This window comes from Mandrillus leucophaeus, unplaced genomic scaffold (genome assembly GCF_000951045.1).
Source record: "Mandrillus leucophaeus isolate KB7577 unplaced genomic scaffold, Mleu.le_1.0 Scaffold66, whole genome shotgun sequence".
Lineage (NCBI taxonomy): Eukaryota > Metazoa > Chordata > Mammalia > Primates > Cercopithecidae > Mandrillus > Mandrillus leucophaeus.
This window is the reverse complement of record NW_012107141.1, coordinates 2,108,419-2,134,056: the sequence shown is the minus strand read 5'-3', so window position 1 is coordinate 2,134,056 and position 25,638 is coordinate 2,108,419. Positions and strand designations below refer to the sequence as shown.

General features: G+C 40.9%; 1 protein-coding gene across 2 annotated transcripts in view; it reads right to left on the bottom strand.

Moving 5' to 3' along the window:
* EXT2 (exostosin glycosyltransferase 2) overlaps positions 1-25,638 on the bottom strand; it is a 161,070-nt gene that overhangs the window by 3,430 nt on the left and 132,002 nt on the right. For both annotated transcript variants that reach the window (XM_012001352.1, XM_012001351.1), the window contains exons 11-13: positions 8,897-9,040; positions 7,146-7,274; positions 4,990-5,072 (exon numbers count right to left, since the gene is read on the bottom strand). In XM_012001352.1, the coding sequence (XP_011856742.1) occupies positions 4,990-5,072; positions 7,146-7,274; positions 8,897-9,040 (356 nt within the window). The remainder of the gene's footprint in view (positions 1-4,989; positions 5,073-7,145; positions 7,275-8,896; positions 9,041-25,638) is intronic.

The following is a 25,638-nucleotide window of genomic DNA, read 5'->3' as shown; positions in this document are numbered from 1 at the left end:
GCCCAGCTGTGCCCAGCGTAGGTACTAGCAAGTATGTATTAAAGAAGAATCCTGGTTCTTGGCAGAGGATAGTGGTTCCATGGCCCTGTAGAGAGTATTGAGGACAATGTCTCCTCTGTAACTAGATCTGCCAACAGGAATGGGTCACAGGCAAGAAGCCACTGGGGCTCAGGCCAGCTTGATTTGTTGACAGCTGCCCCTGGCTAACCCAGGTCTAGTGAGTACTTCTTTCTCCTTCACACAGACCCACAATGGAGAAGCGGCAGGCCTCCACCGAACGGTCAAGGTCCTTAACTCTCCTGCCAGGTAATAACAGTGCTTCCTACTTTCTTTTCACACAGGGGGTCTGGGTTGGAGAGCAGGTTAGGGGAGACAGGATTTTGGCTGTTTGCTGGTGGCCCACATGAGCTGTTGTCAGGGGTCCAGCTACCATGTCAGTAACCATTCTCCTGTGTTGGTTTTCCAATCAAGTACAAACACACCAAGAGCTGCCACTGACTATCTCTGAAGTGATGAAGGTGTCTGGGGAAGAAAGAACTAATGGTTTTCTATTTTCCTCTCAAACACATACCATTACTTAAAGTAACCAGCAGTCTTTAGGACTAACGCTGGGGAAACTGGGAAGGAAACTAACATTCCCAGGCCCTGTGCTGCAGGCTTTCATGTATCACTACTTCATTTATCCCCACACATAACAGCTTGGGTACAAAGATGCTCAATAAATATTTGTTGAACCTATGAATGGACATTGTAATTTGACAGACATTAATATCCCTATGTTAGGAGATGAACAGATTGAAGTTCGGATAAGGTAAAGTCAATTTCCTTAGGTCAGACAGCTGATAAGTGTGGCAAACTCATCATTTGAATAAAGATTAGCCTAATTCAAAATACTATGTTTTTTTTCTTAAATCAATACTGTCTGCCTGTCATACTGCCCTAACCTTGGTGAAGACATTTGTCAAAATGAAGAGCGACACATGCTTCTGACTCTTAAAGAACTAACAGCGGATCCTGGAAACAGAAGCTGGGCAGTAATGGAAGCTACTCTCCTACATAACTGAGATTTCTGATCCCAGACCCCCAAATCTAGGAATAAATGAGCTACTGAACCACAAAACCCAACACAAGGTCACACACACTTGTACAGTGGCTAACTGCTTTCATTGTTTTGCATAAAATGTGTATTCTGCAAAGATTATTATTAAAAATAAAACAGCTGGACATGGTGGCTCATACTTAATAATCCCAGCTACTCATGTGGCTGAGGCAGGAGGCCTGTTTGAGGCCAGGAGACCAGCCAAAGATGGGGGAGGGAAAAGGAAGGAAGGATGGATTCTACAGTTGTAACACCATCTCTTTATCTACCCAAGATGGCTTAACTCACGTCTCCTTTCCTCCCTATCTAAATGCCTTATTGAATAATTCAGTGACTCAATTTTTAATATAAATAGTTTTGTTCCCAGTTGCTAATTTATTTCCAGATTTGTTTCCTTCTATTCTCTGTTAAATTTCTCAAAACAGTAGTTTACATTCACTAACTCTACTTCCTCACCATCGACTCATACTCTAAAACCTTTTGGCTTCATACTCTATGACATTATTACTATTTTTTACAGATAGGGATTTTGCTATGTTGCCCAGGCAAGAGTGCAGTGGCTATTCACACAGGTGCAATTGTGCAGTGGTACTGCCTTGAACTCCTAAGCTCAAGGGATCCCCCGTCTCAGCGTCCCGAGTAGCTGGGACTACAGGTGCCCACCACCACACCTGGCTATTATTTTTGTAAGATACCAACAACCATGGAATTCAAAGACCTTCTCCAGCCTGTCTGTTCCTTGCTCCTTCCATGCTTCTGAGCACTGTATGTCCTGGTTCTCTCCTGGCCTTTCCAGTGGTTGCCTCTCTGTTTTCAGTTACTCTTTGTGTCTCCTAAATGTCAGAATTTCCCAAGATTCTGCCTTTGCTTTTCTTTAGTCAACTGCTGTCTCTGGACAGATGACTGCCAAATACAGTTAGTTATCCATATCCAAGGGTTCTGTGTTTGTAGATTCAACCAACCTTGGATCAAAGATATCTGGAAAAAAACTGTATCTATACTAAACATGTACAGACTTTTTTTTCATGTCATTTTTCCCTAAACAATGCCATGTAACAACTATTTACATAGCGTTTATGTTGTATTAGGGATTGTAAGTAATCTAGAGATGATTTAAACTATAAAGAAGGATATGCAAAGGTTATATGCAAATCCTAGGCCTTTATATAAGGGACTTGCGCATGCATGAAGTTTGGTATCCTCTAGTGGTCCTGGGACAAACCCCCTATGGATACTGAGGTATGACTGGGCTCAACTCTTTTTTTAAACTTCTTTCTGAAATTCTAGTTGCACATATCTATATCTTGATAAACATATATAAAAGTATATACAGAGACTGATTTGAGTAATAATAAAACTCCGGTCTTCCAAAAAAAAAAAAAAAAGGGCCAGGCAGGGTGGCTTATGCCTGTAATCCCAGCACTTTGGGAGGCCGAGGTGGGCAGATCACAAGGTCAGGAGATTAAGACCATCCTGGCCAACATGGTGAAACCTTGTCTCTACTAAAATACAAAAAATTATTGCCGAGAGTCTCTGCTTCTGGCCTAGGGTTTTACTGGTTGGGATCCTAGTGATTTTTGAGGGATCACTTCAAGTGTCACCTCTTTTAGAAAGTTATTCCTAATAATGAACCTAGCAAAAAGTTACTTTTCTTTCACCTGATCAATTATAGCCCTTTGAGCCTCTCTCAGGGCACTCATCACAAATAGCATTGTTACATATACATGTAACACTGTTAAGGTCCTTGATGCTGTTAAAGTCCAACAGTTTGCTCCAATCCCTCCATCAGCATCTCCTCCTAGCTACATATCCTACATATCATAACATATCCTATCGTGCCTATAATCTCAGCACTTTGGGAGCCCTAGGCGAGAGGATACCTTGAGGCCAGGAGTTCAAGAGCAGGCTGAGTAACATGGTGAGACCCTGTCCCCACAAAAAATTTAAGAACTAGTTAGCATGGTGGTACTAGGATGCACCTGTAGTCCCAGCTACTCAGGTGGCTCAGATGAGAGGATCACTTGAGCCTAGCAGTTTAAGGTTGCAGTGAGCCATGATTGTATCACTGCACAACAGAGCAAGATCCTTTCTCTTAAAAAAAAAAAAAAAAAAAAAACAACTTCCAAAGAGGAAGCCTCCATATCCCCCTTAGTTACTCCAGTGTCTAATAATAATTATATCTAAATTAAATCCCCCTACTGCCCTTTTTTTTTTTTTGAGATGGAGTTTCGCTCTTGTTGCCCAGGCTGGAGTGTGACGGCACGATCTCAGCTCACTGCAACCTCCACCTCCCGGGTTCAAGTAATTCTCCTGTCTCAGCCTCCCAAATAGCTGGGATTACAGGCATACGCCAACATGCTCAGCTAATTTTGTATTTTTTTTTTTTTTCTTTCAGTAGAGACAGGGTTTCACCATGTTGGTCAGGCTGGTCTTGAACTCCTGACCTCAGATGATCCACCGGCCTTGGCAACCCAAAGTGCTGGGATTACAGGCGTGAGCCATCACACCCGGCTCTTGCTGCATTTTAAACCTCTTTACATTTGTTAAGATCTCAGTAGTGCTAGAGGAGTTGTTTAGTCTCAGCATGAACTTCAAGGCCATCATCAGGTCAACTTTTCTCCCTATACTTCCTTTCCTGGACCATGTATCCCCACCATTTTAACTCAGCCCAATGAATGACTACTTAGTTCACTGTTACGAATTTTCCCCAAACTGTTATTTAGGTTTAAATAACAATTTCATGTACTCCAATAGAAGTCCAGTTGGGGTCTCTTCCAAAGGAGCTCTGACAGTGTATGTCACTACCCTTAACTGTGAAATACTTATGATACCAGTGACAGTATATTATTTCACATCAACAGCTGGTGAAGGTCATGTCATTTGGGTAATGTTTATATATGAAAAAGATAAAGAGATTATTTAGAGAGTAAAACAGAGTAAAACATTACAGAATCCAGGCCAACTGAAACAACTTTCTGCACACATATGCAAAAATTCTCTAGGCTTGAAGAATTTTAATATAGCTGATAGATTTCAGAAATGAATTCTGCAAGCAGAGGCATATGAGATCTGTGAAACTGAACTAGATATTTCATTCCAAAAGGCTACTATATCCTTATCTGAGTGCATTTTGTCTCCTGACAAGCGCTACTGGGATGTCAGAGTTTGCTGTCTTGTATAAAGAACTGTCTTCTGAAAGTATTAGGTTTGATTCAGGCACTTCAAAGCTTGGGGACTTTTGGAGTACAGGTGAGAACTATTAGGTCTAGTACAGTCTTAACGGAAGACATACATCTCCCACGCCTTTAATACATACCTACAAGGCCTAGGATTACATTCCACACAAAGGTGTGCTTGTTGAGTAACTGACTTGAATCGAAATAAAGAGAGTATTTTAGAGTTGTCTTGCCCCTCTGTCTGTAACGCGAGGGCTTTGCTTTCGATCCTGTTCTTGGCAGGCATTTCCATAGTGTCAGCAAAGGTAATTTGTCTCTGGTGGGTTTGGTTTAATTCTTCTAATCAAGCTTTTACTATAATGTGGAGCTATTACCCTGAAAAATAATCCAGTATTTCCTTGGAATTAACTAGCTTCCACTCAAATGACTGTAGATGGTTAACTGCTTAGTCCACATGGAGAATTTGGCTTCTGGAGCTTAAGGCCAGCTATATTTTTAAGACCCTTCCAGCCATTACAAATTGAGTGAGTAGCATTCCGAATTAATTCTTTGGGTGACCTGGGCTTGAACTAACCCAATTCCCACAGTGCACATGGAGGTGACTATGGCTACCAGCTGCTGTCCTTATATCTCCAACAAAGTCCCATAAACAGGCCTGAGGCAGGAAGTAGAGATCAGAGGCTAAGGCGCACTTTTGGTTGGAGGCTCACTTACCTCTCCACCATGTGTGTTTGGTCTAGCGAAAGCCCATCTATGGCTGTACACTCAGGACACTTGAATTTCTTTCGTGGGGTTACCTGCCAGAGGAGGATAAAAACATACCTGGCTGTCAGTGTCAAGGACAATCAAATCATGCTTGTGACACCACACTGCATTCTTTTGTGTTGTAAGCTGAGATGTTGCATGCGCGTGCACACACACACAGACACACACCTCGCCATTCCTCCATTCAACTCTGTCTGGCTCAGCCAACAGCAGAACTCACAAGGGCCCAATAAAAAAGGCTTGGAGGGCTTTTGCCTTCTGTAACTGGAAAGAAGTGGTGATGACAAGCTCCTTAATTCCTGTTTAATGACTGTTTTCTCACTGCCAAGGTCCTTGTATAAACACCATTTGTTCTTGTAGCCATAAGGGCGATGAAATACAGCTTCCCATAACTTTCACCGTAACCTTAGTTCCAACAGGCGCTCTTTCTCCTCTTTCCAGCTAATGGCAAATGCTATGAGCAGCACCATGCTCTTGAAGATGCCAAGCTATTCTGCAATTCCCTTGAGTCAAGAAAAAAATTGAATGGTCCCTCATACTCTGAATCTTTTTCCCTGACTCCCCACTACCCTCTCAAACTTTAACTAGTGATCTTCCTAGCAAACTCAGGGGAAGCTGCTATCCCAACCTAGTGAAGATAAATAAACAGTGAAGAGATGGAAGGGAAAGAAAGCTAGATAAGTAAGTCCAGGCTAAGAAGCATAGACACTGGGCATTAATGTTCAGAGTCAGCAGCCACAGCTGAAAACATGTTGAAGCATGTTAAAAAGCAAATTTGGGGCCGGGCACAGTGCTCACACCTGTAATCTTAGCACTTTGGGAAGCCGAGGTGGGTGGACTGCCTGAGCTCAGGAGTTCAAGATCAGCCTGGCCAACATGGTGAAATGCTGTCTCTACTAAAATACAAAAAAAAAAAAAAAAAAAAAAAATAGCTGAATCCGGCTGAGTATGCCTGTAGAACCAGTTACTCGGGAGGCTGAGGCAGCAGAATTGCTTGAACACAGGAGGCGGAGGTTGCAGTGAGCCGAGACTATGCCATTGCACTCTAGCCTGGTGACAGAGAGAGATTCAGTCTCACAAAAAAAAAAAAAAAAAAAAAAAAAAAAAAAAAAAAAAAAAAAGCAAATTTGGGGATGGGAGGGGTCCCTTTAAAATAACTCTCACAATTTGCATTATTTTTTTTGTATGGTCAGCTGTTCACTGAGTTATTTAGAGAGCTGGGGGACAAGGTGTGGACTGGGGCAAGTTTGGTGAGCACAGACAGTGATGTTTCCTCCTTCCCTCCTCACTTTTGTTTAATCTGGCTTCTCTCATCAGTTAATAGCATGAGGAATCAGTGGATAATGCCACACCATGCTTCCAGCATAAGCTCACCTAGGAATTTGGCTTTCTAGGCAGATTGTTAGGGAACCTGGCATTGCCCATTTTCACACATGAAATTCTAATCTAGAAGGAAAAAAGGCCAAGATAATTCTACTCATATAAAGAAGGGTACCTTCTGTACCTACCTAGGGATCTTATTTGAGCAATGTCTAAATTTCAGGAATAAACAGGCATCTTTTACAGATACAAAGGCCTCTCATAGGATCTTTGTGTATTCTCAGCTTTTAATATGTTATGGGAAAGGTACTTTTAAAACCTGGTAATTGATATTTAAAAACAATTAAATTAGTTGTGTTTAGGACAACTACAGTTACATAACTGGATGAGGTGTACTATTTTCTCAACATCTAATAAAAACAAAACCAGCTACCTTAAGAAAAATTTAAACTATATCCTTTAACTAAAAGAACTAGATCCCGTATCAGCTTTGAGAATATAATTAAGTTTTTGATTTACAGATTGATCATCATAGCCCCTTTGTCTCTGATACTGAAGGTTAAAAACTGCAACTAAAGAAACTGTATTAAAAAAAAAATGTTTAAATTGTCAAAGCCTAGCTTCAGTTTCCCAATGTGACCACATCAATCATAGAAGCTTAAACTAAAATGGAGCTTACAGTTTATCTAGTCCTATACTTAATTTATAGTTACAAGAACTTCTTAGGCTCAGATAATAGATATTTGCCCAAGGTCTCAAAACAAGTGAGTGACAGAGCCTCCTACCTTGATAACTGCTTTTCCCGTGACGTTGGCCACCAGGAAGTTCATGGCAATATCTTCACAGTTCATATGAGCATCTACCCAGTTCTTGATATCCCCAGGCATTTTGTAGGTATACAGGTAATTAAAATACTGTCAAGTGAGACAGAAAGAAGAAATATTCAAAAATAGCAGTTCCCTTTCGCTGATAAATAAGGGGCAGCATAGCCAAGTCATGGGGACAAGCTTTCTCTCATAAGATTAATCACAAGACTGTATTATTAGGAAAGGTACAAGGAGGTATTAGAATGCTTTTGGTCAAGTGACCAAGCATGTTCTATATGGTCATTCTTCTACCAAAGTGTGTGCTTTTTAAAGCAGAAGAAAAATGAGTCAATTCTAAAACTACCATATATATGAAATATGCGTCAAAAAAAAATAAGGCATACATAGTCTACTACCATAAATCTCGTTAATTATAAACCTTAGTTTTTGTTTTTTTGTTTGCTTGTTGCAAAATACAAAAACCCATTTCTGGATCTAGAGACCTGAAAAATATGAGGGCAGTAGTGCTGAGCTAACAACAAACAATCGATATGAATACAGCTAAATTAAATTAACTGTGTTGAGCTGAACAGACCTTTCTCCTCACATCAGTTCTTTGCTGACAACAGACAAGTTATTATTGTTTAATTAAACCATACACTCCCAGGGAGCATTCTACCATTGAACTGAATATTCTAAAATCAAATGCATATTCTCCAATCTCTCCCTAATAAAAAAAGAGTCAAAAAGATGAAGTGATGATTCCCAGAAGAGAGGAAATACAAAAGGCTAATAAATACACAAAAGGAATTGCAATCTTACTAGTAATCAAATCAAAGTTAAGACAATAAAAATCACTTTTACTTATAAAAATACTAACTTCTTTTCTATTAAACATTTCATGCAAGAAAAGGCATGGTAAAACAGTTTTATATTTTGCTGGTGGGAGTGTAAATTCACACAAACAATACTGAAACCAACAGACACATACACACATATATGTACATACACAACATATATACATTTAGAATATTCACAACATATATATGTATATGTTGTATATGTGTATATATACGTGTATGTACATACATCTTAAAAAACCCAAAATATTCATTCCCTTTAATATAATAATTCTATTTCTAGGACTCTATCATAATGGTCATGAGTACAAACAGTTATGAAAATGGACATCAATCACTAATATTAGATATTAAGCATTATCTAAAATAGCAAAAATTTAGAAAGAAATATCCAAGATAGCAAAATAGTTATACATGACTTCTAAAGCATTAAGATAATGGTATCTTAATTATGCTAAGAAGTAACTGTTTATGAAGATATGTCAATGACATGAGAAAAGGCTCACAATACAATACATGAAAAAAGCAAGCTAATGAGAATATTTACAACTGTCTGTGTATACATATGAGTAAGTAAATAAATAAACAGCAAGCTAGAAATAGCACCTGAAAGATAAAATGCTTATCTCTAAGTGACAGGATTATAAGTAACTTTTCTTCATTCTATTTTATGTATTTTCCTATTTTCTACCATGAGCGTGCATTATTACTTGTATAATTAGAAAAAGGATAGCTTTATTTGTAAAATACTGTCACACAATATGGCTTTTGTAAGCCCTCTCTGCAGGTATGGAAAATTAAATTGGGTCAGATAAAATGTGTATCATTCTGTCAGTTTTGTCGACTTGCCCCAGGACTGTGCCCCCTTACCTTGTGATAAAAAGCTGCCCCGGTGAGCACCATGGACACTTCATTCGTCCACTCAGACTCGTACTTCCACTTATTCATCTCATGGTCCCAGAGATGCAGACGACCCGGGTAACCCACCAACCGGTCAGGAAATTCTCGCCAGACCTAAGGACAGACAAATAATAACAATCAAGTCTCAATTCAGACAGCAACCATTCAGTGCTGAGTTATCCAAACAGGTATCAACAGACTTGCTAGGTTTAAACCGTTATAACCTAAGAAGGTAAGAAGGTCATAATGGGATTCTGGAGATGTTCCATCAGACAGGTGCTAGTTATTCTGCCAATACTCAAAGACAGATGCTGATTCTGACGTCCTCCCAATCTTCTTGTATGTGCTTGGGATTTCAAGTAATGTGGGGGTAATAGCTTACTGAGTTGAGCCAAGGTAGGCAATCTCTTAACATGATTAATGAAACAGGTTCCATTCTTAATGAATTCACAAAATGAAGAATAAATGGAACCTTGCAACTCAACTGCCCTGATTTGTATTAAATTGGTGATTATGAAAACTTATAATAAAGTCTCCATTTCTTAAAAAAAAAAAAAAAAAAGCATCTATTTCTCTTGAGCATACACCCACTCTTATGACCTATTGGAAGCCTAAAGTATAGAAGGGCTGCCTCATTCTGTAATCTGTAACACAATAAAAACAAATATTTGATTTCCATATCTGGAGAAGTCCTTACATAGAGTTTTGTTGGATTAAGCAGAATTGGGTATACTGGGGATGAGGAATTTCCAATACCTTCTCCCATGTATTTCTGTATAATTTAGTTTAACCTTGAAAAGATCCATACCATGAATGAGTATGATAATTTGCTGGTTGGTCTTCGTGCCTCTTATCAGTCTCTGTTGCTAGCTCCTCAACCATCACCAGACTTCTAAATAATGGAGTTCCTGAGAATTCAGTCCTAGGCCCTATTCTCTTCTTCAAACTCTCTTTAAGTAATCTCATCTAGTTTCAATAACTTTAAATATCATCAATAATCTGGTGACCTCTAAATTTATGTTTAGCCCTGAATGTTTCTAAGATAGCCAACCATTTAGTTAATATCTCCACCTGAATAAACAAACCTAACACGTCCAAAACATAACTCTTGATTCCATATCCCCAGACCAGTCATTCTCTCAATCTTCTCCATCTCAATAAATCAGCCAGCCAGTTGCTCAAACCCAAAAGCTAAGACTCAGTCTTTATTCCTTCCTTTCCTCATGTTCAATCCATTAGCAAGTCCTGCTAGATCTTCTTCTATCTCTTACCACCTCTAGTGCCATTCCCTCTAACCCAAACCACCACTGTCCATCACCAAGATTACTGTGCTAGCTTTCTAATTTGTCTCCTTCCCACCATTCTTGCCCTTTCAAAGCATCATTTGCACAGCATCCCTAAAAGGACCATTCCTAAAAGAATATTAGGGTATTCTGCACAGGGTAATTCAACTAGTGCATTCTATCCTATTTTATATCTATTTTAATAGAGTTATTTTCATCATCAATTTCCCTAAATATATATAAAAGTCATATGATCATATGCCAGAGCGACTAGAGGCTTCCCCAACACACAAGTGTTGCTGAGTCCAGAAAGGACACTTCATGCCACTCCCTAGGGCAGAGCCAGTGTGTTTGGGCCCTATGCCCTTTTAAGTTTCCTACGGTTGCTGTTAACAAAGAACCACAAACTGGGGGGGTTAGATCAGAAACTAGTCTTAAGTTCTAGAGGTTAGAAATCTGAAAGCAAGGTGTTATTAGGGCCATGCTCCCACTGAAACATGTCGGGAAATGTTTCCTTGCCTCTTCCTAGCTTCTGGTGGCTGGCTGTCAATCTCTGGCATTGCTTGGCTTGTAGATGCCTCACTCCAACCCTCCGTCTTCACAGGCCATCTTCCCTCTGTGCAAGCCTATCTCTGTGTCTAAATTTCCCTTTTCGATAAGGGCATCAGTCTGTGAATTAGGGGTCACCTGACAACATTTTAACTTGATTAACCTCTGAAAATACTCCATTTCCAAATAAGTAATACCCCATTTCCAAATAAAGTCACATTTTGAGCTACTGAAGATCAGGACTTCAACAATTCAACCTATAGTATCACTCCCAAAATATTCAAAGAAAGGTCTCGCCCTCAAAACAAAACAAAATGGCTTCCCACTGCACTGAGAATAATATTCGAACTCCTTCACATGTCACAGAGGGCCTGCCTACTCTTCACCTCTTCTCTCACCATGTCCCCTCTCTCTCCAGTGGCCCTTCTGTTCTTCAGCCACCACTAGACCCCAAGCCCTCTGCACTTGCTATTTCTTCTGGCTGGAGTGTTCTTCCAGCTCTTCCAAAGGCTTGGGTCCTTCTCATCTGTCAGGTCCCTGTTTAAATGTCAACTACTTTGAGAGGGCTTCTCGAACCTTCCTTGCTGAGGCAAACAGCACTCCCAACCAGCCACTCGTCGCTACACCCCCCCAACCCCATCCTTTTCTTTCCCAAACTTTCACTTGCACCATTATCTTGGTTATTTATTGTTTACTATGTATTTTCCTCTTGAAGAATTTAAACTCAAAGAGGACAGAGACTGTTTTATACACTGTGGTATCCCAAGCACAAAGAACAGTGTCTGGCACTCTACAACATTCCACACGCAGTTGTCTAACGCACGATTGGGCAGAATCTCAGCGAGTAAAAAGCCAAGAATGAAGGGAATCAAAAATCCTCCTCTTTTCTTCAGAGAAAATATATACCAGAGCCAGTATACTCCTTAATTCCGGAAGGAAGCCTGCAGCAATACTGACCAGCAGTTACCATTAATTATAACGTGATATCCATTGTGTGTGAAGACCACAGTCCTATTTCCCCACTAAAGCACATGTTGTGATTTGTTTTTCCAGAAGCGGGTAGAAGGGGCATTTTTGGTGAGACACTGCATTGTCTTGTCCAGTCCTCACTGTGACCATCTCCGTGCTTTTATGGAATGTCTGACCTAGGTCTTGGGCGTGGTCTGGGATCATGAAAAGAGCTTTCATTTGTGTGAAACCAGCTCACCTAACAGGGCTCTCAAACCCACAACCTTGGCTTCATTAACACCATGTTGTAACCAACAGAGCTAATCGACCACAGGCATTGTCATAATAGCTGCAGACAAATGAATCCATGTCAAACATTTTCTCAGATGTGTAATGTTGCTGCTGTGTTCTCTCTACTCTGGGGTTTGTATTTCAGCAGATTAAAATAATATGATACTATTACAGTTTTATAGAGCCCAGAGCAGCAACACAGTATGTGAGCCATAACTTCTGTTTGTTTTGCGGGCCTGGGCAGATGCCATGAAACGCGCTGCCAGCTTCCTTTTCTCAGCACCAAGCACCTGCCTGTTCAAGTCACACCAATGCCATGATCACTGATTCATGGGGTTAAAGAGATTTCCGAAGGGCTCCAAGCACACATAACTAAACACCAGGGATGCCAAAGTGAAAGAAAAGGAGTAGGGCGTGGGGAGAGGGCATCCAATTCAGTTGGCACTTCTGCTGAAGATGGAAGTTGCTTTTCTCCCCCTGTTTACTTTGAGTCAACACAGCTCTCTACTTCATGCTAAGAAAAGCTCAAATCGCTTTCCCTAGGGATTCTTCTTTACAAGCCCCTCTTTTGCAGCCATAATAATAACATTATTATTATTGGCTCAGTTGTCGAGTCCAGTGCTGTTAAGATTTCGGTCCTCTTACTGTTGGCTGAAGTCACTTATCAGACTTCTCTCAGGGACTTAATTTGGTGACAATGGGTCAGATGCTAAATTCCACTGCTCTAAAAGGCATCAGAGGTGTCCTGAATTTCAGGTTGCTTTGGAGCCTTTATAGTGAGCGCTGTTCCTCATGCGGGGCCTCTCAGCCCTTGACTGATTCCAAGCAGCTGGATACAATCAAGATACCATCCTTGTCACTTCATCTATAACTCTGCAGCTGACTACAGGATCAAAACGGAGTGAAACAGAATGGGATGGGCCCTCTCTAATTGAGCCCTAGTGTAGTACGAAGTCGATTATGTATACAGTAAAGCATTTTCCCAGCCAGACGAGCAAGAGCTCAAACTCTACCCTGTCTCTTCATGGCTACCCATCCCTACTCTAATTCAACTTTTTTCTTTTTACCTCGGGGAAATGCTCTGGGTCAGTCTTTTGTCATTACTACCAAATGCCTTTATATATTGTGGTGTGGGCATTTGAAACTTCACAGAATATCCCTGGAGTTCCAGAAACAGTGCTTCCACAGTTATATTCAAATCACAAAGTCAATATTAAATTGTCTGTACCGTTGAAATCCTCCATATATATAGCGCCCTCATCTATTTTAAATTGCACACATTTTGGGGGACAGAAGCCTATCTCTGTTATAATAAACTCTACGCCTAAGTTAGGGACTTACCAATAATTTGGATAGTCCTTCCATTTGTGGCTATCCCACACTACTAGTCAAATGGGGATTGTAACGATGTAAAAACATCCTCTAACTGTTTCTTTCCATTCTAATTTTTATAATCTTGGTCCTCAACACCTCTTACCTGATTATGGAAATGTTCTGCTCTCTGGATTCTCAGCTATGCCTACTTGGCCATTTTCCAAGTTCTTCTTTCTTGAGCCTCCTGAGGTCTTTTGTCGTGTCCCGTTACTATAGATAGGATTAAACAACTATCTTCTACCTTTGTGTAAAAGCCCACAGGAGGCAGCCTAGACTGAGTCTCACACCCTCTAGAAAGTGGACCAGAGGCACGTGGTTAAAGCAGATCCAGGAGGCTCTGCCACTGGTGCATTGTGCAACTGACCTATTCAAGGTGTGTTGCTTCCATTTTGCATCTATAAAATAAGGGGTTGGATTAAGTGACTTCTAATGTCCTTTAACAGCTAAAATCTTTTATCTTCCTCCTCACTGACCTGTTCCCAGGGAACTAACCCACCAATTGTGATCTGTTTCAAGTTGTAAGTTTCTAAACAGCATGGGCTGCATTATCTAACTTTGTTTAAAATGCCATGCACATATAAGTACCCAATAAATGGTCCTAAAAAGAGGATAATGCACTACCTTCTAAGCCAGCTTAGAGAGTGCATTTTAAACTCAGGGTGTGTGCTAACCACAGTCAGATTCAGGAAACAGACTGGGGGGAGAAGGGGGAAGGTGTAACAACAGGTGGTGCCCATCTGGGATGTTCAATTATGAAATCACGGGTCAGCACTAGGAGAAAAGCCACTCTCTGAAGTGGCTTCTACAGTCATCACACTGTCAAAGGCACAGTTCCACAGGGATATTGCTACTGGGTGAGCAATGTATCAGGACTCATGAACCAAGAGACAGACTAAGCAGTAGTGAGGGAAATGGAGTGGGGGTGCAGTCTATGGATCCAAGGCGCATCAAACTGGGCAATGGCTTCATTTCCTTCCTTGCACACACTGCCTGAGTTTGGTCAATCCTTAACCATCAAAGTGCAACACAGCTCTAAGAACCAGCACAAACCTTGCTGTCACATGCCTAGGTCAGCCAAGACAGAGCACAAGGAATCCAATATGCAAAAGCATCTTTGAATTAGTGGCCCTTCTTCCCTTCAGGCTTCATCTTGCATGCTGCCCAGATGGGAAGGGGGCAGCTGGCCGGCTTCCAATTCTGAGCTGGTTTCCACAGAGAAGCCAGTTATAGGATTCACTCTCAGCCCTCCGGGAACAAAGCTCACCTTTTATTTTTGGAATTTCCTGAAATGAAGTGGAATGGAGGGACTGACTGGCTTCATTTTCAGCTTATGCTTTTAACTACATTGGTAGTTGGCAGTTTGTATCAAGGAGGTGCTTTGAAAAAAGCCAAAGAGCCTTCATTCACTCCTGGGCCACAATTCAATGCCGATAATAGCCATCTAGAGCCAGGGAGCCCAGAAGTTGTCACGTAGAGTTCCCTAATGCTGACTAGTTTTGACAAACACATGGACAAACTGCATTATGGATTAAGATTTACCTGCGAGATCACTTTAGTCTGCCCGAGAGGCCTTCCCAACCCCAGGCAGGAGTTTGCTTAAAATAAGCCAAGCAGGAAAACCAATCATATGGGCAGGCTTCTGAGGTTTGGGCAGCATTCCCATTTGCTTCAGTTCTGGGTAGAGGTTGGTACCTTGGTGCTGGGGCACATGATCTCCATTCTTTGCAAGTTATCTTTTAAGGCCGGGGCCACGAAGATGGCAAAGAGACAGACTGGGGTTGGCCACAGTTGATAGAAAAATTTGTGCCATTAAATCTTTCAATAATTACCCCTCCTAGGAAGATACTGCCAAAGAAAGTGTCTTTAAACATGTACCTCATGTTTGTATCTGTACCAGCTCACTGGACAGCACAACCATGAGCCTTCTGTGGATAATAATAAGACTCACACTTTGGGAGTTGAAGCTGATGACCACTGTCCAAGCCATCTCGGAGATCTGCAACCCCAGAGATCATGTAGAAGGCAGAGGGCACTTGGTCCAGTTCCCTCATTGCACAGATGAGAACACTGAGACCTGGAGAGACGTGGTTCTCCCAAGGTTACAGTGCTGGGTCAAATCTAAATTGGCCGAACTCCCAGTCCAATCCTCTATTCATGAAGTCATCTGACTTGCTACTATGCTAATTCTAAAAAACACCTTATTGTCCCCAAGCTCAGTCCCTCACCTGAAAACAAAGAAGTCAGATTATGGTGTCAAAAACGACATTCAGGGTCAATGTTCTTCAGCTCTGTGGTGCCAGTGGCAGATACGAAGAGGGTCACAGGTGCCTGCTGAATGACTAGGTTCAGAACAGAACCAGGTAAGGAGAGGAGGTAGGGAACATGACAAAACCCTTTGCTCCCATCAGTCCTCATTTCTAAAAACTACTGGCTCTTTGTGAATGTGGTTTTCATTTAGCAAAGAAAGCCATATGCTCACACCACTAAAAGAAAGAACTCCTGTCAGCTGTGCAGCAAACTAGTGAGACTCCACATCTGACATCTGAGGGCCTACTGGAACCTCGTAATCTGTGAGGCTCCAGAGCAGAGAAGGAAACGCAAGCAAAAAGCAGCTAAATGAAAGATTAACCCCAACTACTATTTTTCACGAGGTAATGAATCTCTTGGGAGATAATAAGAAGGGAAGGAAAGATGTGAGTTCGAGGGGATGAGAGGAGGAGGAAGACATGGGTCAGGATCAGGTCGTGGGTTTTCTAATTTTGTGCTCCCTAAGACCCAGTAAAGATGAAATCACTTTTATTTCCATAACCTCAGCTCCAGTGTGGGTCATACTATTTCTAAGTCTAATCTCAGGAGATTGCTTAATGAAGTTAAAAGGAGAATAGTCATCATAAGCCAAATGATGATTCTCTTTAAATCCTGCACAACCAGTGGAAACAGAGACTTCAGTTTCTTATAAATAACCATTATTGAGCCTTCAAAACTTCCAGCTGATTTTGGTGAGGCTTAATTTAAATGACCAGGGATCAAATATATTAGCTCTGTCCACCAAGGAGGAAATAAACTCTCCTTACTTCAAGTAGCCGCCCTGGTGACTTCCATCACTTGCAGTCAGGGACACTACAGCGTAACTGGCCAATCCCCTTTGTTTTCTTATTACTGTGCAAAGGTAGGAAATGACAGTGACCACAAACTCAGTAATCCTGGCTGGCCTCAAAGCATAAATCTGCTTCCCAAATCATTATTTAATGCATTAATCCATCCTAGTGCCCTATATGTGTGCTTAAATCCCATAATCTCTTGGTGGAAAAGCAAGCAGCAGAGGGACTTTTCCAGGTTACTTATTTATTTATATCTCATCTATTTCCAAAAAATGATTTGGGGTCACTTATAATAAAAGGCAAAACTAAAGTCCAAAGTATCATAACAGATGACGACATCAACATTAATAAATATATATATATAAACACATATATCTAATATAAATACACATATATCTAATAAATATAGATAGATAGATATATCTCCAGATATACCCCATCTAGCTTTAAAATCTTAATTCTGATATTAAGTTCTAGAAAGGCAATCCAACAGCAAGCTAAAGTCATACAAGCTTAGGGATGGAGAGATGTGAGTGTTCTTATTTTATTAATTCATTATGCATCTGACTCACAGATACTAAGCTCCCAATATTTTTTAAATTAAACATTTTAGTTTGAGATAATTATAGAGTCACATACAGTTGTAAGAAAGAATGCAGACAGCCTGTATATGCTTTACCCAGTTTCCCCCAACATCCTGCAAAACTGTAATATGACAACATGATATTGACATTGATAGAATCAAGGCACAAAGCATTTCCACAGCCACAAGGGTCCCTCCTGTTGAACTTTTAAGACACAACTGTGTCCCTCCCTATCCCTCACTCCTGGCAAGTACCCATCTGGCCTCTATTTCTATAATTTTGTCATTTCAAGGAGGTTATATAAATAGAATCATACAGTACGTAATCTTTTTGGATTGGCTTTTTTCACTCGGCATAACTCCCTGGAGAATCATCCAAGCTGTTGTGTGTATCAGTAGTTTGCTCCTTTTCATTGCTGAATAGTATTCCATGGTATGCACCTGCCATAGTCTGCTTAACCATTTATCCACTGAAGGATGCCTGAGCTGATTTCAGGTTTTGGCATTTACAAATAAAGCTGCTACAAACATTCACATATAGGTTTTCATGTGAGCATAAATTATCATTCCTCTGGGATAAATGCCCAAATGCATAATTGCTGAGTCCTATGGTAGTCACATGTTTAATTTTATAAGAAACTACCAAACTTTTTCAGAGTGGCTGTATCATTTTACATTTCCAAAAACAACGTGTGAGCAATTCAGTTTTTCTGTATTCTCACTGGCATTTGCTGTTTGTATTTTTTTTTTGTTAACTTTAGCCATTCTTATAGGTGTGTGATGGTATCTCATTGCAGTTTTATTTTGCATTTCCATAATGGTTAATGATGCTGAACATCTTAGTTGCCACCTGTATATCCTCTTCAGAGCAAAGTCTATTCATGGCCTTTGCCCATTTTCTAATTGGATTATTTGGTTTTTTACTGTTGAGTTTTGAGAGTTTTAAAAAACATATACTAGATGTTTAGCCCTTTGTTGGATATGTGGTTTGCAAATATTATCTCCCAGTCTATAGCTTGTCTTTTTGTCCTCTTCACAAGGTCTTGACAGAGCAAAAGTTGTATATTTTGATTAGGTCTAATCGGTCAATTTTTTTTTTTTTAATGGATCATGCTTTTGGTGTCAGATCTAAGAATTCTTTGCCTAGCCCTAGAGTCTGAAGACTTTCTCCTTTTTTTCCTAAAAGTTTTATGGTTTCACATTTTACATTTAAATCTGATTCACTTTCAGTTAATTTTTGCATAAAGTGTGAGGTCCAGGCCAAGGTTAAATTTTTGCCCATGGATGTCCAATCTTTCAGCACCATTTGTTGAAAAAGTCAGCAAGGAAAAGACCAGGACTTTTCCACTGAATATGGAATATGGAATCATTATACTTTGAACAACCCCTCACAATTCTACTGACAGGAAGTATATATAAATTCAACGTCCAAATACATCTAATTCAATAAATATTTACTGAGCATCTACTATGTGTCAAGCATTTAGGCATATAGTGGTAAACAAGGCAGATACAATTCTTGCATGAATGGACCACGCTGGAGAAGAGGCTTTCAATCAAGCCCAGATCTCTGCTGTGGATGTATTTAGTGGCCCTGGTTGTGAGAAGTCAGTTTCTTCCTTCCCTCTCCAAGCACAGTGTCAACATGTGGTCATGACCTCCACCCAACCCCTCAAATCTTCAGCCCAAAGGCTGATTGGAAACCTAGAAATATTACTAGTAATGGTTGCCAACTCTTGATCTAAACCAGCCAACAGACAGCAGCAAATATATTTCAATCATGATTAATGTGAACCCTAAGCACCAATTTTCATGCACCAAGAAATAAATACTATCTGAGAGATGAGCTGTAAATATCACACTGATTAGTTCATCTTGCTTTCTAGAGACTTGTTTCACAGTTGTGACATTTCTAAGGTCTGGGACTACTCTGATCCTTCAAGTTTTCTTTCTCTTTATTCTCCCCAAATGTGGAATCACTATGTCTAATGCAATAGCAATCACCAACCACTGCCTGAAACTCACGATTTTGCAGGCAGTTGTACAATTTTGCAACGAATGGGTGGAGCTTCATATTCAGGAGAAATGATAGAGCTTTCCGCCGAATGCTACATACACTGCCCTCTTGAGTGAACTGGGGAGTTCAGGCCTGGGGCTGCTCTGGCTTCCCCTGGCCCTGGGCCCAGTCCTGCCCACACATCTCCTTGGAGTATCTCTATCACAATTAAGACAGATAAGCAGCCCATGAAGACAAATTCCCCACATCCCCAAACCATAAGCCAAATTCTGAAGCTCTGAATTCCTGAAGCAGCCAAAGCTCCCCTGTAATCAATCCCAATGAGACAGCAGGCAGCTTTTGGAACAATAACCCTCAAACATATGGATCCTTTCAGGGTTGGAATATCATTGCAGATATCTCCTTTTGAACAGAGGGAGGGAAAGTACATATTCTTTAAACCATCAAATGTACCAACACCTCTTTAAAATAACCATCCCATATTATGAGCACTAGTTTTGAGGCAGAGATACAAAACCAGGTGGCCTCCATGGTGCTGCAGACAGGAAAGATCCTGGGGTGAGGTGAGGGTGCGGAACACACAGCGCTGGCTATGGAAAGGTCTGCAGGGCTCTTTCCTCACTAGGGCTGCTTGGTACAAAACAGAAAACATACTAAAACCAATGGAATGGACTTATCTGGAATGGGGGTCTTCGAGGAGGAGAGACCCTCAGACAGGCAGATGTGCCAGCAGGTAGTATGTGCCCTTCTCTGTGGGGCAGGGAGGCTGCTAGTCCTACTTTGGATGTTTCATTAATGGCTATATAAACAAATTCTGAACTTGCTGTTTTAATTTGCTCAGTGGGGAAGAAAAAAGTGCCACTCTCTTGTGATTCCCAACTAGGTGCTTTTTTTCAACGATCAGATGTTATTTCAATGTTCAGCAAACATATTTGATTTCCTTCCCTTAACATTTGTTTGACTTGTTCTCCAATGGGGACTGGGTGCTTTGGAAAAGCTCTGAGAGGTCAGGCTTTACTGCGGCTTCCCTCAGCACCTCCCTGGGCTTCTGGCCCACTACTTGGGATCTTCTTTCAGCAGCACTTGCTGTAGCCATGGCACACATGAACTATTTTCCCTCCAGGTCCCTGTGAGTCTTGGGGGTGTAAATCAATGCAAGCTGGAGATAGGACAGACCTAACCGATTAGTTAGTTCTCCTACAGGCCGAAAAACAGGGAGCCTGAAGCAATGTGAAAAATACTCCAGGGAGATGATCCTCTAAGAAAGAATGACTCACCTCTGACCATAGTTTTCCATTTGTCTCTTTTGGGAAGCTCTAACTGTACCTGACAGATGGGAACACTCACAGAAATGAGCTGTTTGTGGCCCATTCTCTTCTAAAGACAATAGTCTCTATAATGGCAACCCTTCAGGTACTTCCAAAAAGTGAAAAATGGAGGTAACAGACAGGGATATGTTCTTTTCGACACTGTACTGACATTATGGCCAGGCTAAGGAAAGGTACTCGGGGGAACTGTTGCTTACTCAGATATATACACAAGGCTCAAAGAGAGCTCACACCCATCAACTTAAAGAACAGGGCTAAAAAAATTATAGTTTTCTAAAAGCTCAACTTTGGCAAAGTGGTCCTAGCTACACTGTAAAGCTTTAGTGTCAGACCTAGCACAAAAGCTGATCCAGTGCAGCTCTGGCAAGGTTTGACCTTGTGCTCGCCAAAAACAGGCCTGGCTCAGTGTGAATTCCAGTGCCAGCAGCACACCAGCAGCCATGCAAGCTAACTCCCAGACTGGATCCACAGTGCACTCTGGGTACAGGCCACCATTCAGATACGAGAAAGAAAGACTTTAATTCCTAATCTTCCCAGTCATTGCTAGGTCAGACTTAGGCTCAATGATCTGAGTCACACAAGAGGTCAAGGAATGAAAATCTGAGGTGCTGGTTCCCACCGAAAGCTGAAATACTTTCAATAAGTATATTTATTGGAAGTGGATGCACTGCAGGTATGTACTTTGTTTTATGGTTCCTCTGTTAGGGATGGCCCCTTTTTATCAGCCTCAGCTATGTAAGTAAGAACCGAGTTTCTCTGTGCCCAAGATGAACTCAAAGGGTGAGCCTTTCCTAGAGCCCATCCATGGCAAGATGAGATAGGAGGTTCCATGTGCTGTAAAGAAAAACCCTTCTGCAGAGACCCTCCTGGATTCCCAACAGACCGAGGCACATTTTCACATTTAGGATTCTGGGGTGTAAATCTAGGCAGGTAAGCAGTTAATTTCTTATCATAAGCACAAGCCTGTGAGAAGCATGTCCAAGACTTGCTTTGCATTTTAATTTTTATTTATTTGTTGTTTTGAGACAGCGTGTCACTTTGTTGCCCAGGCTGGAGTGCAGTGGCGCGATCCTAGACTCAAGCAATTCTCTCACCTCAGCCTCCTGAGTAGCTGGGACTACAGGTGAGTGCCACCACACTTGGTTAATTTTTTTTTTTTTTAATTTTTAGTAGAGATGAGGTCTCACTATGTTGTTCATGCTGGTCTTGAACTCCTGGCCTCAAACCATCCTCTCACCTTGGGTTCCTAAGGTGTAGGAATTACAGGAATGGGTCACTGCACCCAGTCATCTACTAGTTTTTAAAGAAGTTATGAAGTCTAATTCTAGGATATGTCATTTGTATTTTTCAGTTGTTGTAGTGAGAAGAGAAAAAGTGGAATCATTTATTAAGAATTGCAGATTCTAGGCCGGGTGCGGTGGCTCACACCTGTAGTCCCAGCACTTTGGGAGGCCGAGGTGGGCGGGTCACCTGAGGTCAGGAGTTTGAGACCAGCCTGGCCAACATGGTGAAACCCCATGTCTAGTAAAAATACAAAAAATTAGCTGGGTGTGGTGGCAGGTGCCTGTAATCCCAGCTACTTGGGAGGCTGGGGCAGGAGAATCGCTTGAACCCGGGAGGCGGAGGTTGCAGTGAGCCAAGACTGTGCCACTGCATTCCAGCCTGGACAACAGAGTGGGAAAAAAAAAAAAGAATTGCAGATTCTATAATCTCTCCTACTCTCGTTGGATACACATGTAGAGAGCCATAAGTTTTACTAATTCTGTTTAAAACATAAATGTTATACAGCATCTCAGCTCTGGAATTCTCCAATTAGCGAAGCCCCCTCATCACTAATTAAATCTGAGCTATGGAGTAAGCTGGTCTTTTCTTTCTCCTTGGTTCTTCAATCCATTCAAACACTAAGTCTATAGATTTTCCACTAGCACAATCTCCAGTCTCTGCAACCTCTAAGTCATCCTGTGATCTGATGGCTTTTACCATATACTTCTCTACAAACCTACAACAACTCTTTTCTGCCTGTCACTTTAAACTTTTCAGTTGACCTCTTAGCCTGGGCCTCCGCTGGCCCTCTATTAACCTAAGCAGGCTAGCTTCCACTGCTCACCAAAACAAAATTCCCACTCTGCCACATCGATATGCTGATGGCTCCCCTGTGCTACCACACACACCAAGCTCATTCTCCTTTGGTGTCTTTCTACTTGGTGCTTCCTGCACCAGGAAACCCCACTCAAAGATAGTTTTATGTTCTCATGAAAAAACTGGGGCATTCCATGCTATTTTGTGGTCTTCCATGGTTCTTTGAGAGTATTTACTTGTTATTACCTTGGGAAGTTGTGAACAAAGTAATACAAATAAATTCTCACAATGTATTAACACCCAGGAGGTATTACCAACGCTATCACCCACAGGATACCTAGGTTGTAAAAGGGAGAGCATCAGTATTTTGTGTGCTTAACAACACACAGTTGCTCTTGGTGAATTCCTATTCTCACATGAACAGGAATTCATTCACTGACTTTATAATGGATATTCTTAGCCAAGAGCATTTCACATCTCTCAGGTGAAAATGTTCAACACTTAAGTGTTACTAGTAATTTTTATGGTTGGAAATGAGGATCAAAGAATGAAAGAAAAAATAAATTCACAGATTCATACATTCAGCCAAGTCTCCATGGCTCATTTTCTGCCACATGTTTTAAACTGTCTCTCTCAAAGGTGGAGGAGGGGAGGAGGAATAAGTTGCTTTTTATTTCCCAGCTCTCAGATCTGAAATAAAAGCAGACAGCCTTGGAAAAAAAAAATCAAACATTCAAGTAACACTATACGCTGCTACTGTTCCCCTAGGAGTCCCTCGCAAATGAGTATCAAGAACTCAATAGATACTTTCCTAGTAAAATACATAAACAGATAAATAAATTATCCCAGGCTGAAAAGAATTTCCACATCTGGTAGCTCACTAGAGCTTGTCAAACAAGTCAGAAACACGCAGGGCCAGAGAAGATCATTCCTAGCTCCTGATTTCAGGGCTGGAGAGAGAATGGAACATTTCCCAAAGCCCTTTGCCTTCCAACAGGAAATACGATCCATATAAACACACAAATAACCCCTCTGTTGTCTTCCAATTAAATAAATAATGATACCCGGTATTCGGTCCAAATGTCTGTGTGCTCAAGTCACAGACGCTGGAAGAAAACGGGCTTTCCTACACGGTCTAGCCTTTTGTTCCCAAGAACTTGCTATGGTGTACCTTTAAGGGTTATATTCAATGTACATTTAACACCCCAAAGAAGTAACTTAACCCCTGTGCCCTTCAGTTTTCTCAGCAATAAAGCCTGAAGTGACAGGATGATCCTAAGATCTTCACATTCTGACACTGTGTTTCTTTTAAACAGAGCTTTCTGACTGGGGTGCTATGAATGGGTAATGAGCATGTAAAGATCTAATCCTCACCCATCAGCAGTGAGGCCTCGGGTGGGTCACATCTAGTGTGCCACAGCCTCGTCTGTGTATCCCAATAGAGCGTATTGGCATCATCTATTTGTGCAATGATTTGACAAAGGATGGAGAAAGGACTATTGTGGCTCTAATAACTTTCTCCTGGAGAGTGATTCTAGAGTTCACTATCAATTTGCAAGCTAATATCCAGGTAGATCTCCCCTCATCATTTATCTTACATCTCTTCCCTCTTACACTAGGCCCAAGTTTCTCTCATAGCTCTTGGAAGTGTGCAATCTGTGAACTGGCCTTTAATTACTGCTTTATGTTCCTTTAGCAAGACCTGGAGCCAGTTGCTTTAAAATGGTCTCTGTAAATCAATTCTTCCAACTCTTTAACATAAGCGCTGCCTTAGGATGCCTTCGTACTCGTGAAAAACATGCTGGAAGTCTAGGGCTTGAATCTACATGTTATTCCTCAATACAGGTATCGTTAGAATCCTGAACGAAGTAAGATCTGGTTCACCATATTCGGCTCTGTCTCCTCCATTAAAATAACTTCTTGATTTCTTTCTTCAATTTCAATATGCTGTTGGCTATCACCAGCAAATACACCCTTATCTTAACACACACAGTCTCTCTGTGTTCCACAAGAAAGTGAAGGAATCTGACATTTTTTACGCGTTGAAGTTTGGTACTTTTCCACACAGAATCACACCTTACAGATCTGGCTGTACTTCTGATGGTTTAGAATCATTACACCCAAAGGGATCTCAGGAAATCACTTGGTCTATTCTTCTGTGTCCAAGCAGAACTAGGAAAACCACTCTAAATGCTGGGGGATTGCGGGCTTCCTTTTCTTAAAAATTTCCAAATGGGAGACTGCTGTCTCTCCAGGCCTCTTAAAAATTCTTTGGGACAACAGCTAAAAAGGTCTGGTGCGTGATTTCTCTTTGATTCTCTTATAGTAAATACTGTATTTAAACCATTTTTAATTTTAAGTAGGATAATGAATTTAACTATTACAGAAATGATAAAGGCTACAGAAAAAAGAAGAAATAGAGATGCTTATTTCAGAGAACAAGCAACGGCAAGGGGATATTTCGATTATGCTAAAGGTGCTGAGGTAGCTAGACTTACCTAACTGGCCTAGTAAGAACATTAAATCCACAGTGGCAGATGTGCCCTCTTTTTAATCACACATCAAACATTTACCAAAATAGACTTTTCATGGGGCCACACAGTCTCAACACATTCTAAAATAATAAAATCATAGAGTATATTTTCTGACCACAGTAGAATGAAGCCGGAAATACGTAAGAAAACTATTAACTTAAACATTTGACAAAAATAAGCTATGTACTTTTATATAACTATGGGTCAAAGAAGATAATACAATGGAAATCAGAAAATATTCTGAGCTTAAAGACAATAGAAATATGACACATCAAAATTTGGAAATGCACCTAAGGCAGCAATTGAAGAGTAATTTATAGCTTTATATGCATATATTAGAAAAACAAATATTGAACTCAATGAGCTGATCTATCAAGTCAAAAGGCTAGAAAACAGCAGTAACGTAAATTCATCAAAGAAGAGAAAGAAATTAATCAAGAAAGGAGTAGTAATTAAATACAAAAAAAAGCACAAGAGAAAAATCAACAAAAATTAAAAGTTGAGGCCAGGTGGAGTGGCTCATGCCTGTAACCCCAGTGCTTTGGGAGGGTGAGGCAGGAGGATTCCTTGAAACCAGGAGTTCAAGACCAGCCCACAACAACATAGCAAGACCCCGTCTACAAAA